The 14,998-nt window shown below is 45.9% G+C and overlaps 1 protein-coding gene across 1 annotated transcript in view; it reads left to right on the top strand.

Annotated features, from left to right (window-relative positions):
- The window catches only part of FBN3 (fibrillin 3), a 115,607-nt gene that overhangs the window by 47,481 nt on the left and 53,128 nt on the right, over window positions 1-14,998 (top strand). Inside the window, exons 7-9 of the mRNA XM_075038096.1 lie at window positions 802-999; window positions 2,422-2,547; window positions 13,746-13,871. Coding sequence (XP_074894197.1) covers window positions 802-999; window positions 2,422-2,547; window positions 13,746-13,871 — 450 coding nt within the window. The remainder of the gene's footprint in view (window positions 1-801; window positions 1,000-2,421; window positions 2,548-13,745; window positions 13,872-14,998) is intronic.

Raw genomic sequence — 14,998 nt, 5'->3', positions numbered from 1 at the left:
TTGTTTCTGCAGCATCTGGGTTTTAAAGATCTAGCTAAAATTGCCAGGGGACCTTTAAGAGTTAAACCAAAGAAATTAATCACAATGACATGTATTACTGCAGGAGGTTGCCTTTACAGAGACTGTCAGAGAGTATAGAAATCCCTTTGTGGGCTTTACAGTAGGCATCATGGGGAAAAGTTTGGGAATTCTATCCCAGAATGTTTTGTGGGTGAGGTTTAGGACTCTTACTCTGCAAGCCGAGTAGAAGTGATCTGACAACAAAACATCTCCATCATCCTCTATGTTTGCATTATATGGACTGTCAGGCCCTAAGGCTGTCCAGGAAAGATGCTTGTACCACATCATCTCCATGTATATCTTTGCCCCTAACTAAAATGACGTTTGATTGCTTTGCTGACCCCAGCAGTTCCACAGAACAGGTGGACTTGCAGTCCTGAAATTGCCTCTTTGCCTGACTTCATATTTTGAATTCATTCTAGGGCCAGTACTTAAAGGGAGTGACTCAAAGTGTAGAATAAGTGTAGTTCATGGGATGAGTCTGAGGGACACCAGGAAGACCTGGCTTGGAGAACCTCTAGATGATCGCATGAAATGTACAGCAGAAAGATCAACCTCCAGTACTGGTCTCCAGCTAGGTCTTAAATTTTTGTTCTTTTCATGATTGCAGATTTTTTTTTTTCCAGAACTTGTTGACTTCACACCTGAATGAAAGGAAAGGGAATAGGCACTCTGTGTATTAGACAGAAAACCTTGTGTTTGTGTCTTGATCTAACCTGTGGATGTTATTTTCTCCCTCAGACTATCGTACTGGTCCCTGCTTTAGCCAAGTAAATAACCAGATGTGCCAGGGTCAACTCAGTGGGATTGTCTGCACCAAGACCATGTGTTGTGCCACCATTGGACGGGCCTGGGGTCACCCATGCGAGATGTGCCCTGCCCAGCCTCACCCCTGCCGCCGAGGTTTCATTCCCAACATTCGCACTGGAGCCTGTCAAGGTAAATGCCATGAACATCTAAAGGATGTTCCCTTACCCGTCCTGATGTGCACTGAAAGGGTGAGTGATGAATACCTGTCAGGAGCCGCAATACAGAGAAAGTTCTCTGTGTAAACTTTGCTAAATCCATCATTGTATGTCACAGAGCATCACCATGGACCTTGGGTCTCCCATAGGATCATCTAAGATCCTCTTAGCTCAGTTAAAGATTCTGGCCATGCTGTGGTTCTCAGGTGACTTCCTCCATCCCACAGGATGTAGTGAATCAGGCTTGTGTGTCACCAGGTTTAAAACTAAGTTACAGCCTTCCATATAACCTCATTCTGTGGTGCTGCTGTTGTTGTTGGAGCTTCTGTCCCAGCACTGGAATATGATCAACACTTCTATCAGGTGGCTAGTGCTCTGTAAATTGTATTATTGGTTCAAAACAAAAGCCATGACTCCTTCAAGATCACACAGGCAATTACAGTATGCATAAATCACATGCTTAGAGGTTGCATTCAATGTCTAGGACACACAGGCAAAAATAGCAGAATGGTCCACTGAGCTCCCATCAGCAGGTCCCATTGGCAGCCTTTCTGGAGCTGCCATTGCATCCCCATAGTGGTGGGTTGCAGGAGTCTCCATTTAGAGTTGCATGGATTCCTTTCTGCATCCGCAGCTGATTTCAGCCTTTACCTGCCATGATCAAAAGCCAAAATTACAGTCCAAGTCCCATATTGGCCAGTGTCTGTAGGATAAAATTGGGAAGGCTGAAGAGGACAACTGTCTTGCTGTTTGTTGTAATCTGTGTTTTATGGCCCTCATCTCTTCAGGAGAGCTTGGCCTATTTAATGGATTTGTCACTCACTGTTACTGCAAGCAGAACTAGAGTATAAATAATATCTGCAGCACATGAGCATGCTGGTTCTAGCAGCAAGTACTGAGGCCTTCCTGAGGTGCTTTGGAAAGCAGAGTGTCACCTCATCAATGAGGAGGCCATGACTGCAGGATAAGCCTTCCTGGGACAGGGCTGAAGAGCAAAACCTTACAGTCCATAGGTTCACCTCTCTGCCCTGCAGTAGGTGTTGCTCTCTGAAGGCTGCAGGAGGATGTCCCACCAAACCAATTCTCCTCTCCAACTCGGCTACCAGCCTGGAACAAACCACTGGGGCATAGACACAATGATGTTTGCTTTGGAAAATATTACTATACTTTTGTCTCCCTCTTGCTTGTGTAGATAAGCCAGCAATACCTTTATGTCCCTTTTCTGTCCTTCACCTTATCTCTAATGTAATCTGATGGGTAATTGCATTATGAAATGTAAATCCACCTACTTGGAGCAAAGCTTCTTCTTTCTCATAGCACTCCCGCCATGCTAGGACTCAACATGCATCTGTTGCAATGGCTGCACTTTCTAATGTCTTTGCTCTTCTTCCTGTAGATGTGGATGAGTGTCAAGCCATTCCTGGCCTCTGTCAAGGTGGTAACTGCATCAACACCGTGGGTTCTTACGAGTGCAAATGCCCTGCAGGACACAAGCAGAGCGAGACCAGCCACAGATGTGAAGGTAAGATCGCAGACTTCTGCACGGCTTCATCAAACTGCTCAGCACTGGGTTCCCAGATAACACTCTGAGAGTAGAAGGGCATTTAAAAACTTGAGAATCTGCTCACAGGGCATCTCCAAGGCTGTCAAAGCAGAGATATGAAAGAGCTCCCATGCCAGCCTTGATCCTAGCTCCCAAACAGGAGGGAGTACTGCAAGCATCAAGGCATGTTAGAAAATGTACTGCAAAATGAATTTCTGAGCTCTTTATCTGCTTCCCAGAGCCCAAGGCAAAGAAATGAGGAATAGAGCTTGCCTGATCTTCTGATCTTCTCTTAAACTAGAAAGAGGTGGGGGGGTTGTGCAGGTGTTTTCTGAAAGATATTTTAATGGCAACACAGACTCATTGAAGAGAAGGGACCTCTGGAGGGCTTTAGATATCTGCTTAGATCAGGACTGGCTTCAAAGCTATATCAGGTTGCTCAGTCTGATCAAGTTTTGAAAACTCAAAGCCTTTTCTTTTGGGGCTCTTGTCCCAGGGTTGCACCACTGTCATGGTGATGAATATTTTCCTTATATCCACTTGATATTTATATTTTTGCAGCTTGCAACTTCTTGCCTCTAGTTCACTAAAGTAACTGGAAGGAAGGCAAAGTAGGTGGAGTCTGACTAGCTGAGATAGTGATGGAATAAGACAACCAGAAGTAACATCATAGCTCTCGGAGTACTGCAGAAGGTCTGATTCCATGAGATGAGGGTATAGAGCAAGTAAATGCAGTGTTGCTTCACTGACTTGGTGATGTTTTTCCAAACTGACATGTTGGCCAGAACCTGAACCTTGTCCTTGACTACAAAGCACACACAAATGAAAATTTGGTATTAGAGACATAAAATGCCAGTCAGCATCATGCTTATGAGCATCCCTCCTTTGAGCCAGTGGCCTGATACTGTCCTAGACCCAGAGGGGAAGCATACCTCCCTGCCAGTCCAGGGTTGTCTGCAGGCAGCCTGCCTGCTATGCCTGGTTTTTCTGTCTTTCTGGTTACTTTGTAGGATGCACCTTGCTCATATTCAACTGAATTGTAAATGGGAGTGACCTTTTCAGCCTCAGCATCTCTCTTGGAAATGATACAGTGCTTCAAAGGCATGGTTTGTGCTTACAGCTAGGGATGCTCTAAAACTTTCCTGCTTTAGCAGTAGCTATGGAGCTACTGTAGCTTGAAGCCAAGCAGTGGGGAATGCAGTCTGCCTCGTCACAGCGTCAGCCTTAGCCTAGCACTGTAGGCAGCCTGGGGATTGCAGTCAACTTTCAAACTCTCTGGAGAAGTTCCCAACCTGATGGAAGGGAACTTTGCAGAAACTACTCTTTGCCTCTTCTTCAGCATAGAATTTGGAGGAGTTTAAGTATTAATTACCTTCTAAAAACACTTCAGTGGCGTACCCAGATGCTTTGCCCAGATGTGCAGGTGCAACTCTGCTCTGAACATGTAGGCAAGCTGATCTGCCGCGTCAGCAGTCAGACCTCCATGTCTGGAGACAGGGCTCCAGGAAACAGAAAGGATCAGTCTCAACAGCTCAGCAGGGTCTGGTAAGATGGTGCAGAGAGCTCTGCCATTTTCAAGGGAAATACTTGCCATGTGGTTAGTGGAGTTGCTTAGAAATGGCCAAATACCTCATCCTCAGACCAGAGGACTAGTTTCATTTGGGCTGTGAAAATTTAGCAATGTTAAGACCAGTTGTGGTACTTAAGGCAGAGCTCTGCCTGCTTCTGGAAGCCCTTGGAACTGCTCTTTGCTCTTGGACTCAGGATAAGTTGGTCCACTGTGTTACTTTGTGAAATTCAGGACTCGCCTAGACAGTGCAAGGCAATGTCTTGGTCCATGCCGTAAGGCACACACTTCTGTAGTGAAGCGTGGAGCACAGACAGGATGAGGTGCAGTCAGTATGTTAAACATTCACAGTGCCACCAGTCTGAGCACTCTTCATGCTGTTTTGAGTCTGGCTCCAGTTCCTTAAGGTCCGGTCTCAGCATCTCCTTTATCACTGCTCGGCACGTCTCTGAGAGGTGTGCAGACCTCTGTAGGAAGGACACGCTCTCCCCAAGCATTTTGCAGCAGTTCTGGTGGGTCAGACGCATACCTTGCCAGGCAGGCTGCACCTCTCAGAAGTAGAGGAATAAGCATTTGTTGTATTTTCCAAACATCTGGCAAATGAAAAGCAAAACAGCATTAAGCTTTTCCTGCCTTGGTTGTAAAAGCTCTTTCCCACATACCCTAATGAAACCCCGCTGGCCTGTGTTTGCCACTTTAGGGTTGAAACGTGTTTGTTGTGCTGGTGTGACTGCGTCACACCTAGCTGGGCTTCAGGAACTCGGCTTCCCAAGTGGAGTTGGGAGCTGGGCTTCAGGAACTCCACTTCCCATTCCTGTCCAAGGTTCTGCTGTAACCAAGACAAGGGCTGATGAATGTACTAGAATCCAGATGTTTAACCTCAAATTTGTTTCCAGGTGGCAAAGTTATTTGCAGTGGTAGAACTGTAGGCAGCAAACTATTACACAGAGAAAGCACTTGCAGCAGCCACCATATAAGCATGGTAACTTAAGCAGTCACCATATAAAAATTAAAGCACCTCCATGGCACTGGGGGTTTGACAGCATTCGTTGTCCCACGGGGCTTCTCCCAATGGTCAGTTCTCAGGGAAAGGAGCATCACTGCTTCCAGGTGACTGTTCTCATACCCCCACCTTCCTGCAATCCAGACATTTTCCTTGCTAGGATAATTCTAGTAGTCTCTGTGTCAGTGCATGTCGTGTGACCTGGGTTCAGCCCTTCAGAAAAACTTTTCCGAAGTGAGACACAAGCTACAGAGGTTAATCCTTCAGTGGGGGAAGGACGTTCTTTTATGTTGAGAAGACATCTGTGTCTGTGGATCTTCCTTGGCAGGATGCCATGAGACTTTCTAAAATTTTAACAGAGGGGTTTCTTGCAGTGCTCCAGCGTCCAAGGACTTGGAACCAGTAGAATCCAAAACAGCCCTTTTACCTGCATCTCGGGTGAAGAACCAGTTCCCCAAATCCAGTGATGTCCCATGCAATGTGGCTGACCAATGGGCAAAGGCTGGACTGCACTAGAACCATGGGCCCAACCTCAGGATGCAGAAAATTGTTCTTGCCTTGGTCTGCCTCACCCATGCTGGCTGGGGACCAGACAAAGCACATATGAAATCAGTTTAGCTGGAATCTCCTATATACCAAGATTAAAAACAATCCATTGTCTGAATCTGTCATCCAGATGCGAGGGGCCTCTGTGTGGGTCCCCACTTCCCAGAACGCCTGCAAAAGCAGCATGATGTGGCCATAAACAGCTTCCTTTCACTCTCCTTCCTGGATGGCCATAAAAAGAGACATCTCCAGCATCTACAGTGTCTGTTCCATCACTTATCTTACCTCAATGGCTGAGGAGACCACCAAAAGAGGATGCTTTCCTTTGGTATGATTTACTGACCTAGGGGTCCTTCTGTGAGAATGACATAAACATGAGGGGTGCTCTAAACTGATAGGGTTGAGATTGTTTTCGAGGGCTTGTTTCCCAGACATGAATCACCAGCATGTCCCCCCCCAGGCAGTCAGAAGGTGAAGAGGATACCTTTGTCTGGGTTATCACTGCTCCCCTCTAGGGCATGTACCCCGTGTGAGTCCCTAAAACTATGTGAATCGGGGAATAGAAAGCCAGCATCTTGTAAGGGGTTCATCTGATGCTAACACTTTATAAATATAGGAAGAGCTGGACCCTGTCTCGGAGTTTGCTGCATGCTTTGGTACGTCAGGAGGGAACAGTTTGGTACAGCTGATAGAGCACTGAATTCCTGATTTGCTGAAATGGTCTGTACTGCCAAAGTGGCTGTATCAGTCCAAGTAACCTCCTCACTGAGCCAAGGGTTTTAATCAAAATAATGACCACAAGCATAAGAGGATATTTTCTTTATCCAGGTGTGCTCCAAGCCTAAAATCTCAAAGCTGCAGGAGTCCCATCGTTGAGTCCGTTTGTGCTAACTTTATAGCTGGTGAAAGGAGTGATCTCTCAGCTTGCACTGAGACCATCTTGCTTTAGGAAGAGGAGATGGTTTCCTCTTGTTTTCAGATTCCTTATCCAAGACTAGCATCCAGGAAATATTAAAGCTAGATTAAATGTCTAAGTCAAATTCTTCCCTAGTTCCCAAGAGCTTGTATTTTCTGCTTAGAAGATTCCTCCTGGGGAGTGAAGTCAGCAGATGGGATTGCGTTTGAGCCAAAGGTCAAAGCCCGTGTCACTGTGTCTGCTGATTAATGATGTCTCCCTCATTAACGCAGCAGCATGTACCACTAATCTTCTTTGGTCTTTTTATTGGTGGGAATAGGCAGGAGTCGAGATAATGTTTTTCGTTTCCCATAGTGATACTTATCTCTTAACACAAATGGCACCTGGAATTAAGGCTCCATTTTCAGTCCCTGAATCCCTGAAGAATAAAGATGCTTTTCTTATGCAAGATCTTCTATGCTGATAACGGAGGCCAGCTCAGGCCCTGATCTCCCAAGCACGTGAGGGGGCTGCAGCTGGATACACCGGATGAATTTTGGTCAACCCCAGAAAGAAAATGATGTCCTTTTTCTATCTGCAAAACGTGAAAACGTGCACACAACGTCAAGTTTGGATTTGAACCTAAATATCCTCTAAGTTCAGGGTTGCTCAGTTGCAGAGTTATTTCTGCAGCTCATCTCTAATGAATGTGACACTTTCAAATAGTGGCTTATTTTATGCCTTTGTTCATTGTATTCTGAGGGAGCTCGAGGGATCAAGAGTTCCTGAGCTTGGGCCTGTGCAACATATAATGAGAAATTTCTGGCACAGAGAGTTGCCTGCTCACTTTCTGAAAGATGTAAGCAGTCTGTGAAACACAGCCCGGGGAGGGGGGGGCTGGATCGAGGGTGGGGAAGGGGAAGGCTGTTCTCTTAACCAGCCCTAGAGACAAGGCCAGCTTTGCAAGTGCCAAAGGATTGTGTTTATATTGTGTCAGTATGAAAAGATGAGCAAGGAGGACAAATGCTGCCAGCTCAGGGCTAAATTGACAGACGCTATGCCTGCCTTATGGGGAAACTGGAAAAGAGCAGGATCTGTTGAGGTTTGCAGGGGAATGAGAAGTGTGTGAGCGCTGAGAGAAGGGCACGCTTCTATCCACCTGACTTCTTACCACTGCTGGAAGAAAAGAATTGTTGAGGAGGATGCAAGAAAGCACTCCTGGCACTAATGGTGCACAAATGAAGAAAGGAAACATCAAAGCTGAAATCAGACACATCCTCCTGATACAAAACCTTTATCAATAAATCACAGGGAAGTGGGGGGGTGGTTACCTAGAGTGACATTTTAAAATTATCCTGGAAGCCACCATAAAAATTACACTTAAGGGAACAATTCCACGGCATGTTCTTAAGGGTGGAATCACTGACTGAGTAAAGCTTTTCCTTCCATAACTTCAGTGGTTCTCTGCCAATAATTTAACTTCTTTTCTTAATAGCCCTTCCTCTACTGCATAACAAAATGCTAAGCCAGCTCTGTTATCAGTGAAGTATGTAATGCCAGTACCTCACCCAGGATGCTTTCCAATGCCCCAAAAGGAATAAGTGTCTCGCATCCAAAATTGTTCCAGGATGATAACATACAAGATACAAAAAAGTACATGGAGAAACACCAGGCAAGGGAGCGAAAGACACTGCATGCTTTGTGCAACAAGCTCTGTTCAAATCCATCCGGGGTAGATCCTTTTTGACTGTCTTCTGCATCTCCAGAAGATGGATTCTGCCAAGGGAGAACAAGTCCTTTAATTACAAATCTCACGTCTTTTCACTTGCCCCTTTCTATTTAACATTTGTAGGGTGACATGTTAGATGCTACTTATATCCCTCCAGGCTAGTCTTTTGTCACCACTACACAAAACTCCAAATTTTCTATTGAAGACAAGGCTCTATTTTTTTACTCTGTTGAATCTCATTCATGTTTCTGAATTGGAGGGAGCTTTCCTGCGTTTTTCATGAGCAGAGCGGGTAGACTGGCCCACTCTCCTCACGAATGGAACATGATAGCCATTTTATTAGCGTGTTTTCAATTTTCTTACAAAATGTCCACAGAAGAGCTCATTGTTTGGATCCATTAAAAGCTCATTTCCATGGATTTGGTGTGGTTTGGAGGGTTCCATTACTCTCCTCTGTGGTTTCTTTGTGCTTTCTGGAAGGGAAGGTCTGAGAGTCCCGTGCGCTGCACGAGAGAGGGCTGATGAGGCATGACCTCTGCTACGTGACACAGAGATGTTTTCTCCATCAAGTCCTGTTTTTTTAGCAGATGGAAAGGTTGGGGTTTCAACATGTCTGTGGGCACCCGTGTTGGATGGGCTTTGCAGACTGCAACTCTCTTTCTGAAGCTCTTGTAGCCTTTGGCTTCCAGCATTTTCAGCCTTAATGATCAGGCCAACTCCAACCCAGCGAGTTGGAGACCAGATCCAAAATCAACGTTTGCATTGAATTCTGCCATTGTCTGAAGAGCAGAGTACACAGAATATTGCTTTAATTTTTAACAGAGAGTTGGAAAACTCGTGAAGTAGCCAGGTTGGAGTTGGAAGAATTCCCTACCCAGAGCTGGCAGCTGGGTGTTAATGAGAGGTGTACATATCCGTCCCACTGTGTCAAGCTCTCCATGGACTTCAGCTCTGAATGAATCAAAACTATGAGACACTTTACAAAGAGAAAACGAAGACGGCAAATGTGGTGGGGAAGAACTGAAACAACAACAAAGCCCAGAGCTCAGTTTCTCAAAGTACAGGATGTGCGAGTAGTCTTGAGAAACTCTGGCTTTATTTCTGCTTCTTGGGTTGCTTACACTGCTCTCGTCTGAGCTAGCATTTTCAAGGGGAAACAAATGTTGCAGTTTGATTTAACCTTTTGAATTAACTCTGTTTTTCCTTGAGAATGGAATGCAGTTGCTGCCCCCACAAACATGTACACTTTTTCTTGGGTGACTGACGCTGTGTCATAAGTATTGATCTAATAAGATGCCTGCCTGTCAGCTGGCCTCCAGATCTCTGATCCAACAAACTTCAGGAGAGCTGTGCCCAAGTTTTAAGCTGTTATTTCTAATAGTACAACCAGCTTTTGCTTCATAAAGCTCTTTCCCTTCCAGTGTTCTGCAAATTGTAACCAAACACAGGCCTGTAATTAAATGACAGGGCAGGCTGTAGTGATAAAATCTCTTTCGCTGCAGGGGCCCAGGTGGGGGAAGTGTTTTCTGTAGATTTGCATTGCTGCCTTTCGAGGTTTCAAGTCATGTCTGTCTGTTGGAGGGGCTCTGAGCATCAAAGAGCTAAAGGAGCACTGCAAGGACAGAGGCGATATCTCTGCTGCTTGCAAAATGCGGCTGAAATCTTTGGCTAGCCGAAAGCATAATGTTGAGTTCCTAAGAAGCCAAAGAGGAAGGCATCTTCCCCTCTTGATATATGAGTGTATGCCCTATGCACTTGGGCTTAATTTTGTGCATGTTGAAATCGAGGTTTCACTTGACTCCTCAGGACTCAGAGTTGCAGCCAAAGTAAAACAGAAGATAATTGTGTTTGTAATAGGTTGTGTGAGCAAGGAGGAGAGGTTGAAGATTATTTCTTTGACCACATGAAGCACCCATGGGGGGTCTCTGTCCACACCATATGCCTCACTTCAAAAAGCAGCTCGGCTCATCTTACTTGAACACATACATTGTCAGTGTCTATCGCTGAGCTCAGTGGAATGAATTTTACTATGTCTCACTTTGCAGGGAAAAATCACCACCGTTAGGGCACAACTCTTCTGCTCTGTTTAGATGTTTCCATTCAGATGTGATGAATTACTGCCTGGATGAAATTATCTCTTTCTGCTGAGTGTAAATGGCATCTAGAAAAAACTCTGATGGAGATGCGTGCTCTGTGACCATCTAACACATCTGACCACAACTCAACGTGCACCACTGTCTGGATCATTTTTACCATCTTTTCCTCTAGAGGTCTAACAGTGTAGACCCTCTTATACCTCTTTTCCCGCAGAGCAAGGCAGGGGCTTTGGGGTGATGCAAATTAACTGTCCTCATCAGATGTCCATGGCTGTCCCACCCTGCAGCCAAAGGCTGGTGTAGTGGGGTCACAGTGCCTGGGACATGATGGCAGAAGGATTCTGGCATCCTCTCTAGCTTTAGAGAGAAGGATAAAGTTTATAAGGATGTTTCTGGAGGACCTAGGACAATGCTTAGTTCTTGAGAGTCACTTATGTACAGCCAGATTTCACCCCCCCTTGCCCTCCCTTGGATTTGTGCCTATGCTAGGGAATCCTTTTACAGACATTGTTAAGTGAGTTGAATCCATCCCAAGCCTTGGAGAACTAGCCCTGTCCCTGGGTATGTAGACCAAAGATTCTTTACCACTGGTATAAATCTGTCTGCTTCATTCCAGCCTGAATTTATAATGTCTCAGCTTCAGTTTTCATCTTTTCTTTTTGAGACTGCAGAGCACTGTGTTCTCAACATCATCTTTGTGTCTCTTTTCTATGAACCCATCACATCCTTACAGTTTCTTGGATAAATGTAATTGAGTCCTGCCTAGTCCCTTAACAACAGGCAGTTTTTTCCAGGCCTTGAGTCGTCCCCCTAGACTCTGAACCCCTCCATTTTGTTAACACCCTCCTGTAAGAACTGACACCACACAGAGCTGTGGCATCCAGGAATGATCCTAGTTAAGAGGTAACATCACCTACCTGCTTCTGCTCTGTGTGTCTCCCATACATCTTCAGGGCTGCACTAGCATCGCTAGCCACTGCATGGCACTGTGAGATTGCAGTCAGACATTTCCTTCCTAACTCAATTTTTTTCTGTTTCACACTGGACAGGACACAGCTCACCACCCCTCGGGGTAGCCCACACCCATTTCTTACAGAAATTTCTTGCCCATTTCTCAGATCTGTCACTGTGGTTCATATCCATCATCACAGCCAGGCCTTCTGGCTCCCACCACAGACTTCTTCTGGTCCCTCCCTTGCCCTGACGGGTGGGTTCAGGTAACTCTTTCCCATGTCTGTATGCTGCCTTCATCACTGAAGTCTGCTAGATGAGCTCTTCCAAAGACATCCTCCATCCCCACTCCCAGATGAGAGGTCTTTGCTGTTCTGCTTTTTTTCTGGCAGATTAGTCTTTGCCCTGCAGCAACTCTAACCTCCACACATGCGAACGCCATCAGGCTGTGCAAGGCTGTTATGCTGTTCACATCAGAAAAAAACCCTTGAAGGAGCAGACTTTGACCAGTTCCTTTTCATTACTTTCCTGCCAGCCCCAGGCAGCATCTGAATTGCGTATAAAAATCCCCTTATCCATTCACAACAGCATGATAGATTTAAAATACAATAAATAAAGTTGCTTAGCAGAAATGATTTATTTTGCCAATTGCCAAGACACATTTTTTTTTTTGCAACCATAAAAACTATCGAGCAAATATTCCTTCTGTCTTTTACCACCACCTGGACCATGACCACCAACCAGCTGCTTTGGGTGAATTAATTAGAGGTTGGATCTAATTCCATCTCAGCTTCTGAAACAGATTTCGGTTGGCAATAGAAAAAAATCTATAACCCTGCTCCCAGAGAAGTCCTTAGAGCCAAGTGCCCCACAAGCATGGCTGGGCCCAGTACATTTAATTATATTGACATTTTTGTCAAAATTTGTTGAAAACAGATTGCCCTTTTCAAAATAGCTGATTTGCTACTCTGTTCCCTTTGATTTTTCAAGTTTCAGTTCCCAAGTGATAGCTGCATGCAGAAGTTACAGGCTGTCTCTTTCTGTATCATCTGTATAGGTACTTGTTGAATTTTCCACTCAAGAATTTTCTCAAGGTTGTAATATAAATGGCCTGAAAAGTTTGGAGAACTCTACAGTTCTCAAGCAAACCCTATAGTGTCTCATCTCTCCAAGTCAGTTCTTCCAGCGTGGATTAAAATCTAACTCTGAGCAAGATTTCAAATATAGATGCTCTGTTTCAGGATCCAGACGTAGGCATCCAGGACCTTGGCAATGGGGCTAGTTTCCATGTGCAGCCTGTGGTGGGGGTCTGCCATATCTCCACACTAGACAGATGCTTGTAGAGCACATCGTAAGTTCATATGGCAGAAGCTGCAACTGGGGTGATTGTCTCTGAATTGTACTTTTATTACATTTCTGCAATTATTACCATATGTCTGGGCACTGGGGCTGCCTGATCCTTCTGATGTCTGAGTCCAGCTGTTGTGCCTTGACAAAATCTTGTTGTAATGTCCTTATTTTCCATGCTCTTAAATCCAGAGAGATGCCTCTCACTGATATGTTATGTTGTCACACACATGGCAGTGGGAGGCTGGAGAAGCAGGCTGCTGCAGAAGCAGTGTGGCAGGGCTTGCTAACATGGATAGTGTTTTTTTGATTGCCATGGATAATTAGGTGTGATCTCTCCAAGGACTCACTGTATATCTCTATCTTGCTAATCTTCCCTGTGACAAGATAAATAGTTCAAACAATGGCGTGCTCATGGCATTGTTACGCAAATCAGTTCACACTAAAATAGGACTGCTGATTGAGGAGCTGAACCCATAGAGTGATATGCCCTGGCCTCCCTTGCCTAACTGATAGTACAGAGGCCTTTTCACCTGGATTTGGATGCCTGAATGTACTTAAAATTGAACCAAATCCTTCCTGTATGGAGAAGTTTGATGAATAATGCATGAGCCCAGTGCTTTTCAAAAACATGATGTTGTCTCTGATGTTGCATCTCTGCTTTCAGAGGCCTCCAAGTCACATGGAGGGACCTGCTGTCCAGCCAGTCATGTACCTGCACAGACACGTTTCTGTCTTGAAGCTAGCTTTCTTTGTACTCCAGGGAGCTCAACATTTTAGATCAGCCTACCCAAAGACCTACACTGTCAGTAGAGATAAGCAGAGGACTCCATGAAGCCCTCTGTGTCACCCTCTGGGGAATTCTCATTTTCCATACTGATCTACTGCTAGGAGGCCACTTATGGTCTCGGGCATCCCATGACAACCCGTAACACCAGCTACTGTCTTCTGCGATCCCAGCTCTGCTCCTGGATCCACACTGCAGATAGGAAAGGAGATGGTGTGCAGGGAAACATAGTCACTGTTGGTTTGTTCTTTTCTAGATGTGGATGAGTGTGGGGCGATCTCTGGCGTGTGCGATGGCGGCGAGTGCACCAACACAGCAGGCAGCTACGTGTGCACATGTCCGCGTGGTTTCATGACCAGCCCCGATGGATCACGCTGCATTGGTAAGATGCTAAATAGATCTCAGGACCACAGATACGGGGAAGAGATCACAATCTGAAACCCAGACCTGCTGATTTGCAAATCACTATCTGGTGTTCACCAGATTTGCAAATCAAAGGGCACATTGTTCCTGCAATAGCTGGAAAGTGCTCTTTTCCATGTGCTGTCCTTGCATGTGCCATGGCTGACATGGTCTGTCCTGGTCACAGGTTTTGATGCTGTTGCAGACCAGGGCTTTTTCCATCTCCGTAACTTGGACTGCAGGTGCCTGAGTGCTTGAAGTGTTTGACAAGGGGTTGCTGAGGACACTAGGAGGAAGACTGGGGTGGAAGGTGTCTGGCTGCGATAGTGGTCTGTTTGAGGAAGGATCCTTGTGCTCCTACTCACAGAACAGCACCAGCTAGCAGGAGAATCCCAGGCACTACCCCTTTTCTCCCACAGTAGATGTCAGCCAGGGAGAGACACCAGTACTCCCCCTACAACTGAACTGCAGGCACAGTGTGTGGTGGTGGAGTGTGGAAGTCCAAGGGAAGGCTCGCAAACCTTCCTGGAGCAGTGATGGGGAACAACCCACAACTGCATATTCATCTGCTTGCTTTGCAGAGGTGAAGGGGGGAAAGGTTTACTCCAAGTGTTTGCATAACCAATGCAAATAAACGGTGACTTTTATCGTTTCCTCCTGCTTCGTGCTTAGACCACAGGTAATGGCTCATAAATCCCTAGTGCCCCAAGCTAATAATCAGTAGGGCTGTGGACTCAGTTGGCTTCATCTCACTGAACTCAGCCTTTTGGGAGTGAGTCGCTTGGCACTGAGCTGGTTGTCTGGATCCCTTCTGTACCCAGTGGAGAGAAAGAGGGGCTTCCCAAGCACAGCACAGGGCACTGCAGACACCTATTCCTGCACCCATGCTGAACCTGCAGGTTGACAAGTCTGTCATGTAAGCTCTTGCGCATTAGCTTGTAGCCCACTTTCCTCCCACAGTATCCAATTTCTGGCAAGAAAATGACTCCCGGGCTGATACAGAAATCACAGTGGTGCCATCCCCATCCTGCAGACTGCACCAAGGGCTTGGTGGGGCTGGTGTGTGCCGCTCCACCAGCTCTGACGTACCTGTTCACCCTGTCTCAG

This window comes from Buteo buteo, chromosome 10, assembly GCF_964188355.1.
Source record: "Buteo buteo chromosome 10, bButBut1.hap1.1, whole genome shotgun sequence".
Classification (NCBI taxonomy): Eukaryota; Metazoa; Chordata; class Aves; order Accipitriformes; family Accipitridae; genus Buteo; species Buteo buteo.
The sequence above is the reverse complement of the archived record's forward strand: the minus strand, read 5'-3'. Positions and strand labels throughout refer to the sequence as shown.